Source organism: Dama dama, chromosome 4 (assembly GCF_033118175.1).
Source record: "Dama dama isolate Ldn47 chromosome 4, ASM3311817v1, whole genome shotgun sequence".
Taxonomy (NCBI): Eukaryota; Metazoa; Chordata; class Mammalia; order Artiodactyla; family Cervidae; genus Dama; species Dama dama.
This window is the reverse complement of record NC_083684.1, coordinates 55,056,725-55,079,391: the sequence shown is the minus strand read 5'-3', so window position 1 is coordinate 55,079,391 and position 22,667 is coordinate 55,056,725. Positions and strand designations below refer to the sequence as shown.

The 22,667-nt window shown below is 43.6% G+C and overlaps 1 protein-coding gene and 1 long non-coding RNA gene across 2 annotated transcripts; both read left to right on the top strand.

Moving 5' to 3' along the window:
- The first annotated feature begins 2,942 nt into the window (after positions 1 to 2,942).
- LOC133054394 (MORF4 family-associated protein 1-like) lies at positions 2,943 to 4,439 on the top strand. The gene has a single exon (XM_061139360.1). It carries the CDS (start codon positions 3,004 to 3,006, stop codon positions 3,385 to 3,387), a length of 384 nt encoding a protein of 127 aa, XP_060995343.1. The 5' UTR covers positions 2,943 to 3,003; the 3' UTR covers positions 3,388 to 4,439.
- Positions 4,440 to 13,709: 9,270 nt separating this feature from the next.
- Positions 13,710 to 20,929, top strand: LOC133051174 (uncharacterized). The gene is made up of 3 exons (XR_009691790.1): positions 13,710 to 13,846; positions 15,151 to 15,270; positions 20,759 to 20,929. It is a non-coding gene; the product is annotated as an uncharacterized LOC133051174 (long non-coding RNA).
- The last annotated feature ends 1,738 nt before the right edge of the window (positions 20,930 to 22,667 follow it).

Sequence of the window (22,667 nt, the reverse complement as noted above, 5' to 3'; positions counted from 1 at the left end):
GAACAGCCAGCCCACCTTCTCCCACTGAGGCCCTTTGTTTTAGAGCTCTTGGTTGACATCAGTAACTTTAGATCATTTGGGCTGCTTGCTTTTTTCTCTTCTTACACTTTATCTATTTTTCCACACTCTATTTTCATTTGATTTTTAAATTAATTAATTAATTTGGCAGCACCAGATCTTAGTTGTGGCACTTGAGATCTTTAGTTATGGCCTGTAGGATCTAGTTTTCTCACCAGAGATCGAACCCAGGCTCCCTGCATTGGGAGCACAAAGTCTTAGCCACTGGACCACCTGGGAAGTCCCCTGTCTTCCCACACTTTAAATTCATGCTCTTCTGTTTTGAATTCACCAGTGAAGAGTGGGCCAGTGAAACCCTAGGTGCCCATTCTTTACACCAATAAAAGCAGAAGCCCAGGTTTACCCCCAACCCCTCTGTACTCCCCACCCCCCAACTCCCATCTATATCAGAGACCTCACTGAGTGGCTCCAGCTGTGTTATGTAATTTCTAGGTCTTGTAAATAAAAAATCTCTATTTTTTTCCCTCAAAGTTTCCTGATGGTTATTGTTGAAGGGCATCTTGCAATCATAATAAAAACACCAAGGGCCAGTCCAACCACAAACACTGCTTATTGATAGCCTGAGGCCAGCAAAAACACTGGGGATTTAGAAAAGGCAGAGGAACCAGAGATCAAATTGCCAACATCTGTTGGATCACTGAAAAAGCAAGAGAATTCCAAACAAACATCTAGTTCTGTTTCATTGACTATGCTAAAGCCTTTGACTGCATAGATCACAACAAACTATGGGAAATTCTTAAAGAGATGGGAATACCAGACCACCTTACCAGCCTTCTGAGAAAGCTGTATGTGGGTTAAGAAGCAAGTTATAACCAGACATGCAACAATGGACTGGTTCACAATTGGGAAAGGAATGCATCAAGGCTATATATGGTCACCCTGCTTATTTAACTTCTATGCGGAGTACATCATGTGAAATGCCAGGCTGGATGAAGCTCAAGCTGGAGTCAAGATTGCCGGGAGAAATATCAACCACCTCAGAAATGCAGATGATATCACCCTCAGGGCAGAAAGCTAAGGATTAAAGAGCTTCTTGATGAGGGTGAAAAAGGAGAGTGAAAAACCTGACTTAAAACTCAACATTCCAAAAATGAAGATCATGGCATCCAGTCCCATCACTTCATGGTAAATAGATGGGGAAAAAATGGAAAAAGTGGCAGATTTTATTTTCTTGGGCTCAAAAGTCACTGCAGATGGTGACTGCAGCCATGAAATTAAAAGATGCTTGCTCCTTGGAAGAAAAGTTATGACAAACCTGACAGAGTATTAAAAATCAGAGACATCACTTTGCCAACAAAGGTCTATATAGTCAAAGCTATGGTTTTTCCAGTAGTCATGTATGGTTGTGAGAGTTGGACCATAAAGAAGGCTGAGCACTGAAGAACTGATACTTTTGAATTATGGTGCTAGAGAAGACTCTTGAGAGTCCCTTGGACTGCAAGGAGATCAAACCAGTCACTCCTAAAGGAAATCAACCCTGAATGTTCATTGGAAGGACTGATGCTGAAGCTGAAGCTCCAATACTTTGTCCACCTGATGTCCACCTGAAGAGCCAACTCGTTGGAAGAGACCCTGATGTTGGGAAAGATTGAAGGCAGGAGGAGAAGTGGGCAACAGAGGATGAGATGGTTGGATAGCATTACTGACTCAATGGACACGAGTTTGAGTAACTCTGGAAGATAGTGAAGGACAGGGAAGCCTGGTGTGCTGCAGTCCATGGGATTGCAAAGAGTCAGACATGATTTAGCAACTGAACAGCAACAACAAATCTGTGAAGCAAAATAATGCCATGCTTAAGAGCTCAAGCTCTGAAGTCAAGCAGATCCTGTTTAAGTGGCAAGCCAGCCACCTAATAGCCGTGACCTTGAGAAAAGCCTTTGCCACTTTGCAAAGTCTCACTTCCCTCAGTCCCCTCTCTCTCTCTTGCTCACTTTGCTCCAAACTCACTGGCTCCCTCTCTGTTTCTGAACACAGTGGGCCCATCAACCTCAGGGCCTTTGCACTAGCTGGTTCATCTGCTGGGAATGCTCTCCACCAGTATATCCAGATGACGCCCACTCTCATCCCCTCTAGGTCTTTGCTCAAAGACTCTCCTTCTCAGGGCAGCCTCTCCTCACTTATTTAAAATTACCACCCCCTCTGCCTAGCATTTCCTTTGTCCTTTCTCTGCTCTATTTTTGACCACAGCACTTATCACCATCTGATGCACCATGTATTTTTGATTTGTACTTTTAAATCTTAAGCATAGTTGATCTGCAGGGTTTTATTAGTTTCTGTTGTACAGCAAGGGGATTCAGTTGTATATATATACATATATGTATGTATGTATGTATGTATAAATATCTGGCTTCCCAGGTGGCCCAGATGGTAAAGAATCTGCCTACAGTGCAGAAGATCTGGGTTATCCCTGAGTCAAGAAGATCCCCTGGAGAAGGAAATGGAAAGCCATGCCAGCATTCTAGCTTGGAGAATTCCATGAACAGAGGAGTCTGGAGTACTATAGTCCATGGGATTGCAAAGATTGTGAGTGACTAACCATATCAATAACCTCAGATACGCAGATGACACCACCCTTATGGCAGAAAGTGAAGAGGAACTAAAAAGCCTCTTGATGAAAGTGAAAGAGGAGAGTGAAAAAGTTGGCTTAAAGCTCAACATTCAGAAAACTAAGATCATGGCATCTGGTCCCATCACTTCACGGGAAATAGATAGGGCAACAGTAGAAACTGTCAGACTTTATTTTTTTGGGCTCCAAAATCACTGCAGATGGTGATTGCAACCATGAAATTAAAAGACGCTTACTCCTTGGAAGGAAAGTTATGACCAACCTAGATAGCATATTAAAAAGCAGAGACGTGGCCTCCATTTTGTCCTCCGCTTCTCTGCTCCCGCCTCGCGTCCTGTGGTTCGGGAAGAGCGGGGAAGATGCGGCCCTTGGACATCGTGGAGCTGGCGGAGCTGGAGGAGGTGGAGGTGCTGGAGCCTGAGGAGGACTTCGAACAGTTCCTGCTGCCGGTCATCAACGAGATGCGCAAGGACATCGCGGTGCTGTCCCGCGAGCACGGGCGGGCCTACCTGCGGAACCGGAGCAAGCTGTGGGAGATGGACAATATGCTCATCCAGATAAAGACGCAGGTGGAGGCCTCGGAGGAGAGCGCGCTCAACCACCTGCAGAATCCGGACGACGGAGTCGAGGGCCGGGGGACCAAAAGGTGCGAGAAGGCGGAGGAGAAGGCCAAGGAGATCGCGAAGATGGCAGAGATGCTGGTGGAGCTGGTGCGGCGGATAGAGAAGAGCGAGTCGTCCTGAAGGAGGGTCGGCGGTTTACAGCCAATGGATTCTGGTCAACTGATGGAGATTGGCTGACACCCTGGAGAAGCTGAAACCAGAGAGCCTTTTGTTTTCTCTTTCTTTCTCCCCCCACCCCGCCTTCTGTCTACACTCTGTTCTCACTTACACTACGTTTCTGCTATGGTCTGTGGTTAATGACCTCAATTCCAGTTTTGACTGTTAAATGTTTTTGTTTGGGGAGGTAACTTTTATTTGGAAAATGCACTCACAAGAGTTAGGGCCTAGATTGTAAGCTCTTGCAGCAGCCACATTTGTTCCTGGGCTTTCGTTGTTCCTAAGTTTTGAGGTGCTTTAATCTTTCTTGTGTGACCTGATAGCTCCCTGGAACTTTGGGTCTGTGTGTGACAAATGAGACTCAGAGTTGGGGTTCTCCAGCTCTGAAGGTCCTGAAGGAACTACATTATTTCTGGAAGATGACTCCATGCAGTGATCGCTAAAGAAGCTGAAGAAGGGACCAGACTTCAACTGGGACTATGACTGGAGCTGATCTGGCTGGGACTGATGAACCAGAAGAAGGGCTGGAGGATGATATTATTATTTGGGTACTTTGATTTATGTGTGAGACCAAAGGAGGAGAAATGTATTTTGTTCAAAGTTTTAAATTTTATGCGGGACACTGTCCAATGTAACCTGTCTGGTCAGCTTGTTTGAAAAAGGTAACTCAGCGTTATATGACACGGAACCTAGAATAGGACACAAGCTAGGTCTCCATATTCTATGTAATGGTTGTGATACCCTGATACATTTCAGGGGGTTCTGGACATGAAATGAAAGCGATATTTGCAAAGGCTCTTAAAGGTCTGGAGAAGAAAAGCAAGGGCTGTTTTGGACCCTAAACTGGACAGGGACTAGGTATCTTCAAGATTCGTAAATTGTCTAGCTGTAAGTTCATTTCAATAGCAGACCTGACAAGCATTTGAGGTAAAAAACCCTACCGTGTGTTTAAAAAAAAAATTTACCATGTTAATAAAAGTATTCATTTGCTTGGAAAAAATAAAAAAAAATAAAAAGCAGAGACATTACTTTGCCAACAAAGGTCCATCTAGTCAAGGCTGTGGTTTTTCCAGTGGTCATGTATGGATGTGAGAGTTGGACCGTGAAGAAAGCTGAGCGCCGAAAAATGGATGCTTTTGGAACTGTGGTGTTGGAGAAGACTCTTGAGAGTCCCCTGGACTACAAAGAGATCCAACCAGTCCATCCTAAAGGAGATCAGTCCCGGGTGTTCATCGGAAGGACTGATGCTGAAGCTGAAACTCCAATACTTTGGCCACCTCATGCAGAGTTGACTCATTGGAAAAGACCTGATGCTGGGAGGGATTGGGGGCAGGAAGAGAGACGACAGAGGATGAGGTGGCTGGATGGCATCACCGACTCGATGGACATGTGTTTGAGTAAACTCCAGGAGTTGGTGATGGACAGGGATGCCTGGTGTGCTGTGATTCATGAGGTCACAAAGAGTCAGACACGACTGAGCAACTGAACTGAACTGAACTGAACCAGCTGGCACTAGTGGTAAAGAATCCACTTGCCAAGAAAGGAGACATAAGAGACACAGTTTTGACTCCTGGTTGGGGAAGATACCCTGGAGGAGGGTATGGCAACCCACACCGGTATTCTGCTTGGAGGATCCCATGGACAGAGGAGTCTTGTGGGCTTGAGTCCAAAGGGTTGCAAAGAATCAGACACGACTGAAGCAATGTAGCATGCATACACATACACACACACACATATATATTTTCATATTTTTCCCCATTATGGTTTGTCACAGAATATGGAATACAATTTCTTGTGCTATACAGTAGGATCTTGTTTATTTTATATATAGTAGTTTGATATGGCATATCTTTTGCTTTTTACTTATTATTTGTTTCCAAACATACAGGAATGTAAACACTTTGAGGGCAGTGTAAACTCTGTCAGTTTTATCCACAGCTACTGTGTCAGGTGTATAATTTGTTAAGTAAGTGAGTAAATGAATTAATAAAACTGACACAGAGGAATGACTGGATAAGCAAAATGTGGTATATCCATAGAGTGAACGTTATTCAGCCTTACAAAGGAACGAAATTATACTCATACTATACCATAGATGAACCTTGAGGACATCATGGTAAGTGAAGTAAAAGGTGAAAGTGAAAGTCACTCAGTTGTGTCCGACTCTCTGCAACCCCATGGACTATACAGCCCATGGAATTCTCCAAGCCAGAATACCAGAGTGGGTTGCCATGCCCTTCTCCAGGGGATCTTTCCAACCCAGGGATCGAACCAAGGTCTCCCACATTACAGGCAGATTCTTTTCCAACTGAACCACGAGGGAAGCCCTAAATGAAGTAAGCCAGTCACAAAAGGACAAATGCTGCATGATTGCTCTTACATAATCTATCCAAAGCAGCCAAATTCATAGAGACAGGAAGTGGAAAGGTGGTTGCCAAGGGCTGGGGGGAACTGAGAATGGGGAGGTGTTTTTTTTTTTTTTTCATTTATTTTTATTAGTTGGAGGCTAATTACTTTACAATATTGTAGTGGGTTTTGCCATACATTGACATGAATCAGTCATGGATTTACATGTGTTCCCCATCCTGATCCCTGCTCCCACCTCCCTCCCCATCCTATCCCTCTGGGTCTTCCCAGTGCACCAGCCCTGAACACTTGTCTCATGCATCCAACCTGGGCTGGAGATCTGTTTCACACTTGATAATATACATGTTTCAATGCTATTCTCTCAGATCATCCCACCCTCGCCTTCTCCCACAGAGTCCAAAAGTCTGTTCTATACATCTGTGTCTCTTTTTCTGTCCTGCATATAGGGTTGTCGTTACAATCTTTTAAAAATTCCATGTATATGCATTAGTATACTGTATTGGTCTTTATCTTTCTGGCTTACTTCACTCTGTATAACGGGCTCCAGTTTAATCCATCTTATTAGAACTGATTCAAATGTATTCTTTTTAATGACTGAGTAATATTCCATGGTGTATATGTACCATAACTTGCTTATCCATTCATCTGCTGATGGGCATCTAGGTTGCTTCCATGTCCTGGCTATTATAAACAGTGCTGCGATGAACATTGGGGTGCTCATGTCTCTTTCAGATCTGGTTTCCTCGGTGTGTATGCCCAGGAGTAGGATTGCTGGGTCATATGGCAGTTCTATCTCCAGGTTTTAAAGTAATTTCCACACTGTTCTCCATAGTGGCTCTACTAGTTTGCATTCCCACCAACAGTGTAAGAGGATTCCCTTTTCTCCACACCCTCTCCAGCATTTATTGCTTGTAGACTTCTGGATAGCAGCCATTCTGACTGGGGTCGCAAAGAGTCTGACACGACTGAGCGACTGAACTGAAATGAACTGAACATCTATCTTACTCAAACTCTTCCAGAAAATTGCAGAAGGACAGACAACACTGAACTACAAAGGATCATAAGAGACTATTACCAGCAGCTCTATGTCAATAAAATGGACAACTTGGAAGAAATGGACAAATTCCTAGAAAAGTATAACTTTCCAAAACTGAACCAGAAAGAAATAGAAGATCTTAACAGACCCATCACAAGCACGGAAATCGAAACTGTAATCAGAAATCTTCCAGCAAACAAAAGTCCAGGAACGGATGGCTTCACAGCTGAATTCTACCAAAAATTTAGAAAAGAGCTAACACCTATCTTACTCAAACTCTTCCAGAAAATTGCAGAAGAAGGTAAACGTCCAAACTCATTCTATGAGGCCACCCTCACCCTAATACCAAAACCAGACAAGGATGCCACAAAAAAAGAAAACTACAGGCCAATATCACTGATGAACATAGATGCAAAAATCCTTAACAAAACCCTAGCAAACAGAATCCAACAACATATTTAAAAGGTCGTACATCATGACCAAGTGGGCTTTATCCCAGGAATGCAAGGATTCTTTAATATTTGCAGATCAATCAATGTAATACACCACATTAACAAATTGAAAGATAAAAACCATATGATTATCTCAATAGATGCAGCAAAAGCCTTTGACAAAATTCAACATCCATTTATGATAAAAACTCTCCATAACGCAGGCATAGAAGGAACATACCTCAACATAATAAAAGCTATATATGACAAATGCACAGCAAGCATTACCCTCAATGGTGAAAAATTGAAAGTATTTCCCCTAAAATCAGGAACAAGACAAGGGTGCCCACTCTCACCACTACTATTCAACATAGTTTGGGAAGTGTTGGCCACAGCAATCAGAGCAGAAAAAGAAATAAAAGGAATCCAGATAGGAAAAGAAGAAGTGAAACTCTGTTTGCAGATGACATGATCCTCTACACAGAAAACCCTAAAGACTCTACCAGAAAATTGCTAGAGCTAATCAACAAATATAGTAAAGTTGCAGGATACAAAATTAACTCACAGAAATCCCTTGCATTCCTATACACTAACAAGGAGAAAACAGAAAGAGAAATTAAGGAAACAATACCATTCACCATTGCAACAAAAAGAATAAAATACTTAGGAGTATATCTACCTAAAGAAACAAAAGACCTATACATAGAAAACTATAAAACACTGATGAAAGAAATCAAAGAGGACACAAACAGATGGAGAAACATACCGTATTCATGGATTGGAAGAATCAATATTGTGAAAATGAGTATACTACCCAAAGCAATCTATAGATTCAATGCAATCCTTATCAAGCTACCAACGGTATTTTTCAGAGAACTAGAACAAATAATTTCACAATTTGTATGGAAATACAAAAAATCTCGAATAACCACAGTAATCTTGAGAAAGAATAATGGAACTGGAGGAATCAACCCACCTGACTTCAGGCTCTACTACAAAGCCACAGTCATCAAGACAGTATGGTACTGGCACAAAGACAGAAATATAGATCAATGGAACAGAATTGAAAGCCCAGAGATAAATCCATGTACCTATGGACACCTTATCTTCAACAAAGGAGGCAAGGATATACAATGGAAAAAAGACAACCTCTTTAACAAGTGGTGCTGAGAAAACTGGTCAACCACTTGTAAAAGAATGAAATTAGAACACTTTCTAACACCATACACAAAAAATAAACTCAAAATGGATTAAAGATCTAAATGTAAGACCAGAAACTATAAAACTCCTAGAGGAGAACATAGGCAAAACACTCTCTGACATAAATCACAGCAGGATCCTCTATGACCCACCTCCCAGAATATTGGAAATAAAAGCAAAACTAAACAAATGGGACCTAATTAAACTTAAAAGCTTTTGTACAACAAAGGAAACTATAAGCAAGCTGAAAACACAGCCTTCAGAATGGGAGAAAATAATAGCAAACGAAGCAACAGACAAAGGATTAATCTCAAAAATATACAAGAAGCTCTTGCAGCTCAATTCCAGAAAAATAAATGACCCAATCAAAAAATGGGCCAAAGAACTAAACAGCCATTTCTCCAAAGAAGACATACAGATGGCTAACAAACACATGAAAAGATGCTCAACATCACTCATTATCAGAGAAATGCAAATCAAAACCACAATGAGGTACCACTACATGCCAGTCAGAATGGCTGCTATGCAGAAGTCTACAAGCAGTAAATGCTGGAGAGGGTGTGGAGAAAAGGGAACCCTCTTACACTGTTGGTGGGAATGCAAACTAGTACAGCCGCTATGGAGAACAGTGTGGAGATTTCTTAAAAAACTGGAAATAGAACTGCCATATGACTCAGCAATCCCACTGCTGGGCATACACACAAAGGAAACCGGATCTGAAAGAGACACGTGCACCCCAGTGTTCATCACAGCACTGTTTATAATAGCCAGGACATGGAAGCAACCTAGATGCCCATTAGCAGACGAATGGATAAGGAAGCTGTGATACATATACACCATGGAATATTATTCAGCCATTAAAAAGAATACATTTGAACCAGCTCTAATGAGATGGATGAAACTGGAGCCCATTATACAGAGTGAAGCAAGCCAGAAAGATAAAGACCAATACAGTATACTAATGCATATATATGGAATTTAGAAAGATGGTAACAATAACCCTATATGCAGGACAGAAAAAGAGACACAGATGTACAGAACAGACTTTTGGACTCTGTGGGAGAAGGCGAGGGTGGGATGTTTCGACAGAACAGCATAAAAACATGTATATTATCTAGGGTGAAACAGATCACCAGCCCAGGTTGGATGCATGAGACAAGTGCTCGGAGCTGGTGCACTGGGAAGACCCAGAGGGATCAGGTGGAGAGGGACGTGGCAGGGCGGATCGGGATGGGGAATACATGTAAGTCCATGGCTGATTCATGTCAATGTATGGCAAAAGCCACTACAATATTGTACAGTAATTAGCCTCCAACTAATAAAAATAAATAGAAACACACACACACACACACACACACAAAGCATCCCATACCTTTTAGTTATTTCTTGTCTGTTAATTATTATCTACCCCATCTCCCTCCTTCAACACACATAAATGTCAACTCTGCAAATGTAAGTACCTTTCCCTGTTTGTTCCCTGTGGTATTCTCAGCACCTAGAGCAGAGCCTAGTATGTAGCAGATGTTTGATAAATAATTTGTTGAATGGTCTGTGAGGCAGGTATTTTTATTACCCCACTTTACAGGTGAGGAAACTGAGGCTGTGAGGTGGAAAATCACTTGACCAAGGTCACATAGTAGAGAAAGTGTCAGAGCTGGGATTTATTGAAGAAACACATTCATTCAGCCTAAAGATTTGGTATATACATACAATGGAATATTATTCCACCAAAGAAAGAAGGAAATAATGCCATTTACAGAAACAGGGATGAACCTAGAGATTATCATTCTAAGTTGAGTAAGTCAGACAGAGAAAGACAAAACCATATGATATCACTTATAAGTGGAATCTAAAATATGACCACAAATGAACTTACTACAAAACAGAAATAAATTCACAGACACAGAGAACAGACTTGTGGTTACCAAAGAAAGGAAGGTGGGGGAGGAAAGTAGAGGGAGTTTGGGATTAACAGATGCAAACTATTATATATGGAATGGATAAACAACAAAGTCCTCCTGAATAGTACAGGGAATTACATTCAATATTCTTTGATAAGCTATAATTGAAAAGAATGTATGCATATGTATAACTGAATCACTTTGAAGTACAGAAGAAATTAACACAACATTGTAAATCAACTACACTTGAATAAAATAGATTTTAAAAATGCAAAAACAAAACAAAACCCCCCTGCATTCATGCAGCAAATGTTTATTGAGCACCTACTGTATGCCAGCTGCCATTCTGGGAGCTGGGGATAGAACTCCCATTGAGTGAAGGGAGCCCCAAACCAGAGTGTCAGACCCCAGAGCCTATTTGTGGACAATAATGTTGTGCATTTAGGGAAACTGAGGCTAGACAATGGAAGGAAGGCACAGGGTCCCAGCCAGGGGACAGATGCTCCATGTCAGAAGTGGGCATGGCCCTGCAGGAGCTGTTCTGGTTGTAGGATGAGCTGGAAAGCTGTCCTGGGTCTGCAGGTCCAGGCCCACAGGAGGCAGTGGCGAGGTGGGCGAGAAGTGCTGTACCAGCCACGTCAGGTAGAGAAAGAGCTCAGTCCGGGCCAGAGACTCTCTGGGGCATACTCAGCACCCAAGGGGAGCAGGGAGACTGAGATCAAAGATGAGGAGGGAGAGACAGAGAGAAGGGCTTGGGAAGGACAGATTAGAGATAACAGGAGACCTGGAGAGAGAGACAGGTCAGAGATGACCTCTGAGCCACTGTCCGAGCCACTGACAGTTTAAGACTGGGATTTCAGTTCAGAAATCTTTCCTGATTTCGTCCATGAACATTGAAACTTCCTTCTCCCATAAGCCAAGATGTCACATACTCTCGTCTACTTGTGAAGGCAGGTACGTCCTAGGTGATCACCTCAATGAGTGTGGACAGCTCCATCTGAGAAGCAAAGTTGCCCCTGGGTTTGTGAAGAAGATAGACTGAGTCATTTCAGTATCTTCCCTGAGATACTGGGAAAGTGAGGTCCTGGGACTTTCCAAAACCCCAGGAATCAACCATGTTTCAAATACACCAAAAAATCAGGTGGGAAAATGATGGATTAGCCCTGCTTAAGGTCATCCTTGGGTCTGCATCCTTTTGTCTTTCAGTAGCAGCCCACAGAATCAGGCAATAACTGCTTCTGTAAAAACAACAATTTTTTAAAATTTATCTGTTTTTGGCTGTGCTGGGTCTTTGTTATTACTGGGCAGGCTTTCTCTAGCTGCAGTGAGAGGAGGCTACTCTCCAGTTGAGGTGCTCAGGCTTCTCATCGCGGAGGCTTCTCTTGTTGCAGAGCAGGGACTCTACGGTGCATGGGCTTCAGTAGCTGCACCCCGGGGGCTCAGTAGTTGTGGCTTCTGGGCTCTAGAACACAGGTTAAATAGTTGTGGCACATGGGCTTAGCTGCTCCTTGGCATGTGGAATCTTCCCGGACTAGGGCTTGAAGCTGTGTCTCCTGCATTGGCAGGCAGAATCTTTACCACTGAGCCACCAGGGAAGCCCAGGTGTAGCCTCTTTTATTGAACTGTAGTTGGTTTACGGTTTGTGTTAGTTTCAGCTGTACAGAACAGTGAAAGCAGTAGCTTCTTCAATGAATGCATGTGACCCAGGAATTTGCTCCTAGAGACTGCTCTTTCAGTAACACTCTCTGGAGATGCTGGAGACCCATGTAGAACAGTGTACACTGCAGCAAAGAGAAACACTCGAAACATCATGTTGATGTTTGGCAGAAATCAAACCAATACTGTAAAGCAATTATCCTTCAGTTAAAAATAATTTAAAAAAGAGCAAACTAAAAAAAACCAAAACCTTGAAACAATCCACATCAATATGGGAATGAGTGAATAAATTATGGTGTCTCAACGAAAGAAGCCACACAAACATTAAGAAGAAAGAGTTAGAACTCTGCATGCTGCAAAGGTACAATATCCAAGATGGATGGCTAAATAAAGGTCCACAATGGGATGCTAAGAGCACTTATTTTTGTCAAACTATACATAGATTCATATTTATATGTGCATTTGAACAAACAAAATTTGAAGGATGTGTAAGAAATCATTAGCCATGCTTATCACTAAGTTTATAGCTTGTGATCTAGGAATAGGATGGGGAGGAGGACTTTATTTTCATTCTATTATTAATTCATAATTAATTAATTAGACCCTGCCTCATGGCTTACAGAATCTTAGTTTCCAGACCAGGGATCCCAGAACCTGGGCCCTGGCAGTGAAGATGCCAAGTCCTTACCACTGGACTGCCAGGGGAACTGCCATACTTTCACTTTATATACTCTCGTTCTGCAGGATTAATTTTTTATTAAGTGTTTGCTTTACCCTCATAGCTCAGTTGGTAAAGAATCCACCTGCAATGCAGGAGACCCTGGTTCGATCTGCTCGATTGAAGATCTGATGGAGAAGGGATAGACTACCCACTCCAGTATTCTTGGGCTTCCCTTGTGGCTCAGCTGGTAAAGAATATGCCTGCAATGTGGGAGACCTGGGTTTGATCCCTGGGTTGGGATCCCAGGGATCCATGGAGAAGGGAAAGGCTACCCACTCCAGTATTCTTGCCTGGAGAATTCCATGGACAGTATAGGCCATGGGGTCCCAAAGAGTCGGACACTACTGAGCAACTTTCACTTTACTTTACATGTGTTGTAGCCACGAGTTCCAGGAAACAAACTCACTCAGAAGGACAGTGCAGATAGTGGAGTGCAGTTTATTACAGTGGCGGGCCCAAGGCAGAGTCTCCTATTAGCCAAGGACCCCAACCAGTTTTTGTGAAAATCTTATATACCCTAAGTGTACTTGCTCAAACCCGCCTCCCCAAATTCCTTGAAACTAGTCTGGACAAGGTAAAAGAGAGATACGATCGAAGTTAACCCATGATTCATGTGTCACAAGACTAGATAAACAGTGGGCATGTATCAATAGGACTGTGGTCATATCCCCATAAACATAATGGAATTTACGACTTTGTTCTGTTACAGAGATAATTAGCATTTTCTTTTAGGCAATGGAGAGTCCAAGTACCAGTCCTGAGGCTCTTTTATCTGGGGGTCTGGTTTCCCATTGGTCTGTCACTTCTATAGACACCGGGCACAAAGTTCAGAGTCCACTGGGAGGGTGACCATGCATGTAGCCTTATGTTCGCAGCCTGGCCTGAGACAGAGTCCAGCTCTGTCTGTTTCCTCCTTCACATGTATAATTAAAAAGTAGTTTAAATAAAATGATTAGCCAGTGTTCACTGTTGTACCCGGATCGCGGAATCCCACCAAACACCACAGGAGCTGCTGATCGATGCAAGAGCAGTGAGGAACTTTATTACAAGCTCGAGCAGGGACTCCCTCCACACAACCTAATGGCCATGTGGAGAGAGCCCCCAAGTGATGGTGATGATCTATTTTTATACTTTATAGTGGGGAAAACGGGAAGCTTAAGGGGATTGGTTAATTCTTTAACTAAGGATGTCTTGTTAGCTATTGATTGGTGGGTTAGAGTAAGGAGGTGAGGGGCTTCCTGTCTTCCCCTGATTGGCTCGTTGAGTTTCATTGTCTTAAAGTTTTGTTTTCTCTCCTCGGGAGGGGGTTTTACTCAAAATGGCGGTGCTATGTTAAAATGGAGTTGTTTGGGTTTCACATTTCACATTCACAAAGCTGTCTAATTTTTAGATAACTCTAACAAAACTGATAATTTTAAAAGCATTTTCTATTTTGAATTAAATGTGCTGTTTATTTTACCTAGACGTTCGAGGTTTATGTTTAATTAGTTTTTAAATTATTATTATTTAGCAAATGGGAAAAAAAAAACACAAAAACCTTTCAGGTGTTTTCCATAGGCTTGGCACAATCTATAGTTCCTGAGTGAGAACTGACCTCAGGGATTAACTGTGGCTAGGGTATGTCTGTGCTTCCCATCTACCCTGAGCCTGGTCTCCAGCATGTGTTTTCCAAACCAATGAGAAATGGAGTACTTTCTTGCTAAATTGGCAAACAATGATGTCACAGTTATCAGCGATTCCATCCCTCCAAATGTGAACTTCTGAGCCCTGAGGAGACCCAGGAAGGAACAATACCAGCGATCCCACAGTCATTAGGCTGCAGCCACTCCCTATGGTAAACTCTGAGGAACTCAGGATGTGAATAAAAACAAGATACGGCCCCTGAGAGGGGAGATACATATGAAAGGAATGATTTCAGTGAGCCCAGACTCTTGCATTTTCCCATACAAAGAAAAGCCGCTAAATTCCTTAACCTGGGATATCTGGTTTCCTTTAATTAACAATAATCTCTTACTGTTCAGGCTACCTGCCCTTTGTTGTAAAACTTCTATATAATCCGGCTTTTCCCCTCGCTTCCTAGGAGCAATTCTCTGGGTTATTTGAGATGCTGTCTCTCGGGCTTAAATCCTAAAAATTTCTGCCAAATAAAACATAACTCTCAACTTTTAGGTTGTGTTTATATATATATATATATATATATATATATATATATATATATATATATATTTTTTTTTTTTTTTTTAAGTTGACACCAGCAATCGCAAAGTCACTGGCTAGTGTTAGAGAGGGAGGTGCAGAGAGGTAAGGGATTCTCCCTGGAGTCACACAGCAGCCCCTGGCCTGGACAAAGTCATGGCCACTGACCTGCAGAGAAGGGCAGAAGCGTAGGACTCTTCTGAAAAGCTCTGTTGGCAGCCAGAGACCTCTCGGGCTGGAAGGAGGAGGGATCCTGGAACTGGTCAGGGTTGTGGAGAATGGAGTGGAGCAGTGGGAACACCGTGGTGCCCTGAGAATGGAGTCTGCCAGATGTCCATGGTAAGCAAACAGAGGTGGGCTTCTCACACGTTGACCCCAAATCCCTGGTCTACTCAGCCCTGGGGAACAGCAGGGTGGGGAGACTGCAGACTTTGTGGTCTGTGGAGCCCGAAACCAAGGTCACAGGTGCGAGACTTTACACCAAGACCATAGATGTGGAGTCCTGCCCCAGACTCATCTCTGATGAGCTTGGGAACTGACTGAACCCTGTTGTAATTGTTGCCAAAAGCCCTCCTGATCCTTACCAGCCAGCTTCCTGACTCCATATTAGGTAAAATGCCCACCCCTGTTCTCATCCTATGGCACCCTAACCAATCACTTAATGCCCCCCTTCCAGCAGGAGTTTTCTTTATCTTGAGGCTATAAAAACTGGCTAATAGCCCATGAAAGTCATTGACTCTTCCCTTGAGCTGACCCACTGTTCTAAGAGTTGGCTCGCCCTGTCTGTCAGAAGGATGGTCCGCTGTGCTTGCAGTGCTCGCATTATCTCTGTTCTTTGTCCTTAATAAACTCACTCCTTTCTGAAATGCTCCATGTCTGGGCAGTCTTTTCCAACCTGCCATCAGACTGCTACAACAGAGTCAGCAGACCTGGGCTCAAATCCTAGCTCTGTCACTTCCCAGCCAGAAGACCCAGCAAACGACTTCTCTCTGAACTTCAGTATCTCCATCTCAAGACAGGCCTAAGAATAGCATCTGTTCACAAGAGTCCATAAAATAGTGAGAAATCAGTTGGCACATGCTAAACCTTCAATAAATGACTGTTATTACTCAGGGCTATCACATGGACTGGGCTACCCTGGTAGTTCAGTGGAAAGGAATCTGCTTGCCAAAGCAGGAGACATGGGTTTGATCCCTGGGTGGGGAAGATCCCCTGGGGAAGGAAATGGCGTCTCATTCCTGTACCTGTACTCTTGCCTGGAAAATCCCACAGACAGAGGAGCCTGGTGGGCCACAGTCAATGGGGTTGCAAAAGAACCGGATGCAACTTAGCAATGACTAAACAACAACAATCACATGAGCTATCACCACAGCAGGACTGAAATCCCAGAAGGGTCCTTTTTCTTCATACCATGCAATCTACAGCCCACTTGCTTGGAGAATTTTTTTTTTTTTTTTTTTAATCACAAAGATGCACCATAGAAGCTGGTGTCTCCTCTGGTATTACTTACATGGTTTCTGACCACAAAAACAGATTTCAGCTCTTGGTGAGAACACTCACCTGTTTCAGATTATGTTTAGCTGTTCTGATGGCTTTTGAGCAATGTCATAGATTTCTTAGCCTCTCCATCCAAGAGTATATGTGTCATTAATTCATGGAAACAAGTAAACATCCCAGTCAACATTAAGGACATTCGGGAACTTTCAGGCCATTGAGAACCAAAGTTCAGGCACTCCCCTGGCAGCCTCTCTCCTTAGCACTACTCACCACTTGCTATTGAAGGGGGAAGAAAGTCTCCACTCCACACATAAAAAGTGGTGTATGCAGGTAGATCTATCCTCAGATTTAGGAAGATTTGTTTTCAGGAATAGTTTTATTTATTTAAAGATTTTTTTTTAAAGTCTATGTTTGAATTTTGAAAGTCTATTGAATTTGTTACATTACTGCTTCTATTTAAAATTTTTTTTTATTTATTGTTTTTGGCTGTGCTGGGTTTTCGTTGCTGCCTGTGGGCATTCTCTAGGTGGGGAGAGTGAGGGCTATTCTCTAGCTGCAGTGCAAGGGATTCTCATTGCAATGTCTTCTCTTGTTTGCAGAGCACAGGCTCTATCTAGGGAATGCGGGCTTCAGTAGTTGTGGCTCCCAGGCTCTAGAGCACTGGCTTAATAGTTGTAGTGTACAGGCTTAGTTGCTCTAAGGTATGTGGGATCTTCCTGGACCAAGGATCAAAGCCCATGCCTCCTGCATTGGCAGGCAGATTCTTTACCACTGAGCCACCAGGGAAGCCACTATTGCTTCTATTTTGTTTTGGCTTTTTTTGGCCACAAGGCATGAGAGATCTTAACTCCCTGACCAGGGATTCAGCCTGCACCCTATGCACTGAAAGGTGAAGTCTTAACCAATGGACTCTCAGGGAAACCCGTACTTATTTATTTTAACACTTATTAGTGATAGCTTGTGGCCCTAAAATAGAAAAGGTGAAGGAGGCACTGATTTCTGATTTGATGTCCAACTCCCTCAGAAGTGTCTGACTCTTTGTGACCTTATGGACTGCAGCCCACCAGACTATGCTGTCCACGAAATTTCCCAGGCAAGAATAATGGCACGGGTTGCCATTTCTTCCTCCAGGGGATCTTCCCAACCCAGGGATTGAACCCAAGTCTCCCACATTGGCAGGCAGATTCTGTACCACTGAGTCACCTGGGAACTCTATGATTTCCGACCACCCCTGTTTTTAAAACTCTATTTTATAATACAAGAAGGAAGTGAAGAGAAACATTTATTGATATTACTATCTATAAAAAAGTGCTTAGCGTTTCCTTATTGTTACCACGTTTTAGACTCTATTTTAAATACTTTACTTATACCCTACTTAATATCATAAAAACTCCAAGAAGCATATACTATTGTCCTCACTTTTACACACAAAAAATAATTCAGGCTTGACTATATTATGCAACTGTTCCAGTGTTATGAAGATTCTGAGTCATGGCCAGGGTTCAGATGCAGGCACCTGGCTCTGAACTATTGTAATACATGACAGAAACCACAAGTTAAGTAGGTTATACATAAAGGCATTTAGTTCCTAGAACAATATTTTGAAATAATTTGTTACCCATGTGTGACGAATGAAGCAACTGAGACTTAAAGCAATTTAATAAAATGGTACGTTGAACACAGATAATTGATTTTCGAACAAGACCCAGTCTAGCTTGAACATAATGGTCTATACCTCCCTGTGCCCAATTTTCCTAAAGCAAATTTCTCCTTCTAAGCAGTACAGTAATCGCAATGCTTAAAAATAATAAAATCGAAAGGATCATTGAAGCCATTAAATCCTAATTTTATCTAATATTTTTACTATTGACCTCGTAAAATTTTTACTAGAATGTTAATGAAGTTTAAGCCTTTGACTGTGTGGATCACAATAAACTGTGGAAAATTCTGAAGGAGATGGGAATATCAGACCACCTGACCTGCCTCTTGAGAAACCTGTATGCAGGTCAGGAAGCAACAGTTAGAACTGGACATGGAACAACAGACTGATTCCAAATAGGAAAAGGAGTACTTCAAGGCTATATATTGTCACCCTGCTTATTTAACGTATATGCAGAGTACATCATGAGAAACACTGGGCTGGAGGAGGCACAAGCTGGAATCAAGATTGCCAGGAGAAATATCAATAACCTCAGATATGCAGATGACACCACCCTTATGGCAGAAAGTGAAGAAGAACTAAAGAGTCTCTTGATGAAAGTGAAAGAGGAGAGTGAAAAAGTTGGCTTGAAGCTCAACATTCAGAAAACTAAGATCATGGCATCTGGTCCCATCACTTCATGGCAAATAGATGGGGAAACAGTGGAAACAGTGGCTGACTTTATTTTTTTGGGCTGCAAAATCACCACAGATGGTGACTGCAGTCATGAAATTAAAAGACGCTTACTCCTTGGAAGGAAAGTTATGACCAACCTAGACAGCATATTAAAAAGCAGAGACATTACTTTGTCAATAAAGGTCCATCTGGTCAAGACTACGGTTTTTCCAGTGGTCATGTATAGATGGATGTGGGTGCTGGACTAAAAAGAAAGCTGAGTGCCGACAAATTGATGCTTTTGAACTGTGGTATTGGAGAAGACTCTTGAGAGTCCCTTGGACTGCAAGGAGATCCAACCAGTCCATCCTAAAGGAGATCAGTCCTGGGTGTTCATTGGAAGGACTGATATTGATGCTGAAACTACAATACTTGGGCCACCTGATGTGAAGAGCTGACTCATTTGAAAAGACCCTGATTCTGGGAAAGATTGAGGGCAGGAGGAGAAGCGGACAACAGAGGTGAGACGGTTGGATGGCATCACCAACTCTAAGGACATGGGTTTGGGTGGACTCCGGGAATTGGTGATGGACAGGGAGGCCTGGTGTGCTGTGGTTCATGGGGTCGCAAAGAGTCAGACACAAGTGAGCGACTGAACTGAACTAATGAAGTTTGCTTTTGTGCCTTAGTTCTTTTAGTTCTTTGTCATTTTTCATTTTCTTTTTTAACCCTCAGACAGATGGGATAATTATTAGGGACATATAGCCGTCCCTGGTGGTTCTGCGGCAAGGAATCTGCCTGTCAAGCAGGAGACTTGGGTTTGACCTCTGGGTTGGGACTATCTGCTGGAGAAGAAAATGGCAACCCATTCCAGTATTCTTGCCTGGGAAATCTTGCAGACAGGGAGGCCTGATGTGCTGTGGTTCATGGGGTCACAAAAGAGTCAGACACAACTTAGCGACTAAACAAACCAAACCAAACGAAACCAAACCAAAACAAATAACCATAGAAGAGAAGCAGGGATAAAGGGTTTAAATAAAGGGGTGGCTGGATATGGATGTGGATGGAGCTGGGCTCACTCAGGCTGGGGTGTAGGATGGAGCTGTAAATGGGAAGGAAAGGAGGTTGGCAGGGATCTGGGGCCAGGGTTAGCTCTCCCCGGAACTGTCACATTCCTTTGAGGAAGTCTGAGGATATCCAGATATAACTTGCTTTTCACATCACTGGGGAGTTTTCTCTGTCAGGAAAGGAGGAGAAAACATGCTTTATCTGATGGTTGTTAGTTCATCTCCACATACTTAGAGAAGGTTGGACCTCCCCTGGTGTCCTGCCCCATGTAGTGGACACTATGGTGGCTGCCCACACCTCCTTTGGGACTGAGGCATTTAATTCTAGCTCCTGGGAGCGTCTGCTGCTAACAGCTCAGACCTGATCCCTTTCCAAGAATTGCCTTTGACAAAGGGAGCTTACTTTGCCCTGGTCAGACCCCCTCCCCACAGAAAGCCATGACCAACCACTGTTGATGCAAGAGTATGAAGCCAGCCCCTTGCTCTTGTTTGGGACAGCTCTGTGGGCACCAGAGTCCCAGAGCCCCAGGTGGGACCGACCAGGGCCTCCATGCAGCCATTTCATAGTCCACTACCACCTGCTCCCCATCCTGCAACCTCAGCTTCCCCAGGGGGGGTCACTCCCTGGAGGCTTCCCTGGTGAAATTCTTGCATGCATATCTCCATCTCGCTGTCTATTTCTCGGAAACCAACTTCAGACACGCTGTGCTCACAACAGTGAAACTGTGTACAACCCCCTGGTGTCCTTGTCTTTCGAAGTAAAATACTGACTCAAGAGTTAATGATTGGGAAAAGTGAAGATGTAGAAACAAAGAAGAGCTGTTGGGCTAAGGAACTGTAGCAATTTAGATGGTAACTCAGCCATGTAAGAGAGTCACCAAACTCCCAGTTCCCTGAAAGATATAGATAAAGCCTAACACACATTCGTAAGTTGTTTTTGTTTTTACAGGAAGAAGATCCCCCAGCACCAACCCAAATAAAAAAGAAGACCCACTGAGCAGATGAAAACTGCTGACCACAAGAACATGGACCCTAGACTGGTTGAAACCAGAAGGTTGATGATGCTTGAAACTTCACCTTGATGCCAACCAATCCAAGAACTGTCCACGAATTGATCACATCCTGCTCCCTAAACACTATAAAACTCCTTACTACCCCTTCCAGGGTGGGCCACGCAGTCTTCAGGGCATTAGCTCACTGTGGCCCCCTTTGCCTGGCAAAGAAATTAAAGCTACTCTTTTCTAATTCCCTCAAATTCCATCTCCATGTTTCTTCTTGGCACTGGTGAACAGAGGCTGAGTTTGGGCAACAGGAGTAGTGGTAGACCTGGGATTTCTCACTCCAGGCAATTCCAGGGCAAAACACGATTTCCCAGGAGCCTCCTCTCTCCTTCACAATGACTGATGCAAATGCCCCATGTGGACCAGATCAGACAGACATTTCTCTCTACACTGTGCACTTGTTCATCTGAGGGCCAGGGAAGGCCTTCTGGAGAAGGTGACTTCTAGAAAGTTCTAGGAGAGGAGAGAGTGAGCCACAAGAGTCTCTGAGTGAAGGGCATTTCCCTGGTGCAAAGCACTGAAATAAGAGAAGCCCTAGAACATGCAAGGACAATGAAGAGGTCAAGTGGGCTGGCGTTAGCTAGGAAGACAATATAGGAGGTGAGCTCAAAGAGGGGACTGGAGGGTACATGATGCCAGGTCACTTGGTTTTTACTTAGAGACGGGAGCCATGGGGGAGTTTTAAGCAGAGGAGTGCTTACTCACTCAGTTGTGTCTGACTCTGTGACCCTTTGGACTGTAGTCCACCAGGCTCCTCTGTCCATGGGATTTCCCAGGCAAGAATACTGGAGCGGGCTGCCATTTCTTTCTCCAGGGTATCTTCCTGACCCAAGGATCAAATCCGAGTCTTCTGTGTCTCCTGCATTGTAGACAGGATTCTTTATCCGTTGAGCCATCAGGGAAGCTCTCTAAGCAGAGGAGGGATATGACTTAACGGGAGCTATTAGACTACTCTGGCTTTGGTGTTGACAGTAGTTGGAAAAATAATCAAAATAGCTAATATGTTTGAGCATTTACTATGTACCATCAATCCACTGGATCCTCACAACCATACAGAGTATTGTGGTAGTATTATTATATCCTTTGGATCATAGAGGAGACTGAAGCTCAGAGAGGTTGAGTCACTTTCCCAGAATTGCACAGCTGGGCAGTGGAGGTGCAGGGATTCTAGGTGACTCCAGAGCCCTAGTTCTCAACAGCTTTGCTTTGGTGTTCCATCAGGGAGCTGGCAATCCAAGACCTCCTTGGGTTGGGGTGGGGGTCAGGCTGTAGATGGATTCAGGAACCTAATACTGAGAGGCCCAGTCTTTCAGCTCTACCTAGGAGACTGGAAACACCAGCTGAACCCAGAGGATCCATACTCAGCCTGTACCTTGGGCATATGGTATCCCCGGAACTGGGTGTCCTGGGTGATGGCACGGGGCATGCCCAGAGGTAGGATGTCAGTAAAACTCAGGATCTCATGGAGGACAGCATCTGTGTGTGGTGTCTGGGCCCTGTCCCCCTGGCAGGGCCACCTCTCTGGCCCCACCACATGGTCAATCTCTTGCTATATGAGTTCTGCTCCATTCAGAAAAGGGTGGGAAAAAGGAAGTCCTGACAATGGGAAGGCTTGTCTTCCTGGGCACCCACCCCTAGCCTCAACTTTCCAGGCTTCAAGCCCAGGATTGCATTAATGGCAGTCACCTTGCATGCTCTAAAACAGATACCCGGGCTTCCCTGGGGGTCCGGGGGTTAAGAATCTACCTGCCAATGCAGGGGACATGGGTTCGATCTTCCTGGTTCAGGAAGATCCCA

Bases quoted from the DNA above. Each gene is read 5' to 3' on its own strand.
- LOC133054394 (XM_061139360.1), top strand. From the start codon at position 3,004: ATGCGGCCCTTGGACATCGTGGAGCTGGCGGAGCTGGAGGAGGTGGAG.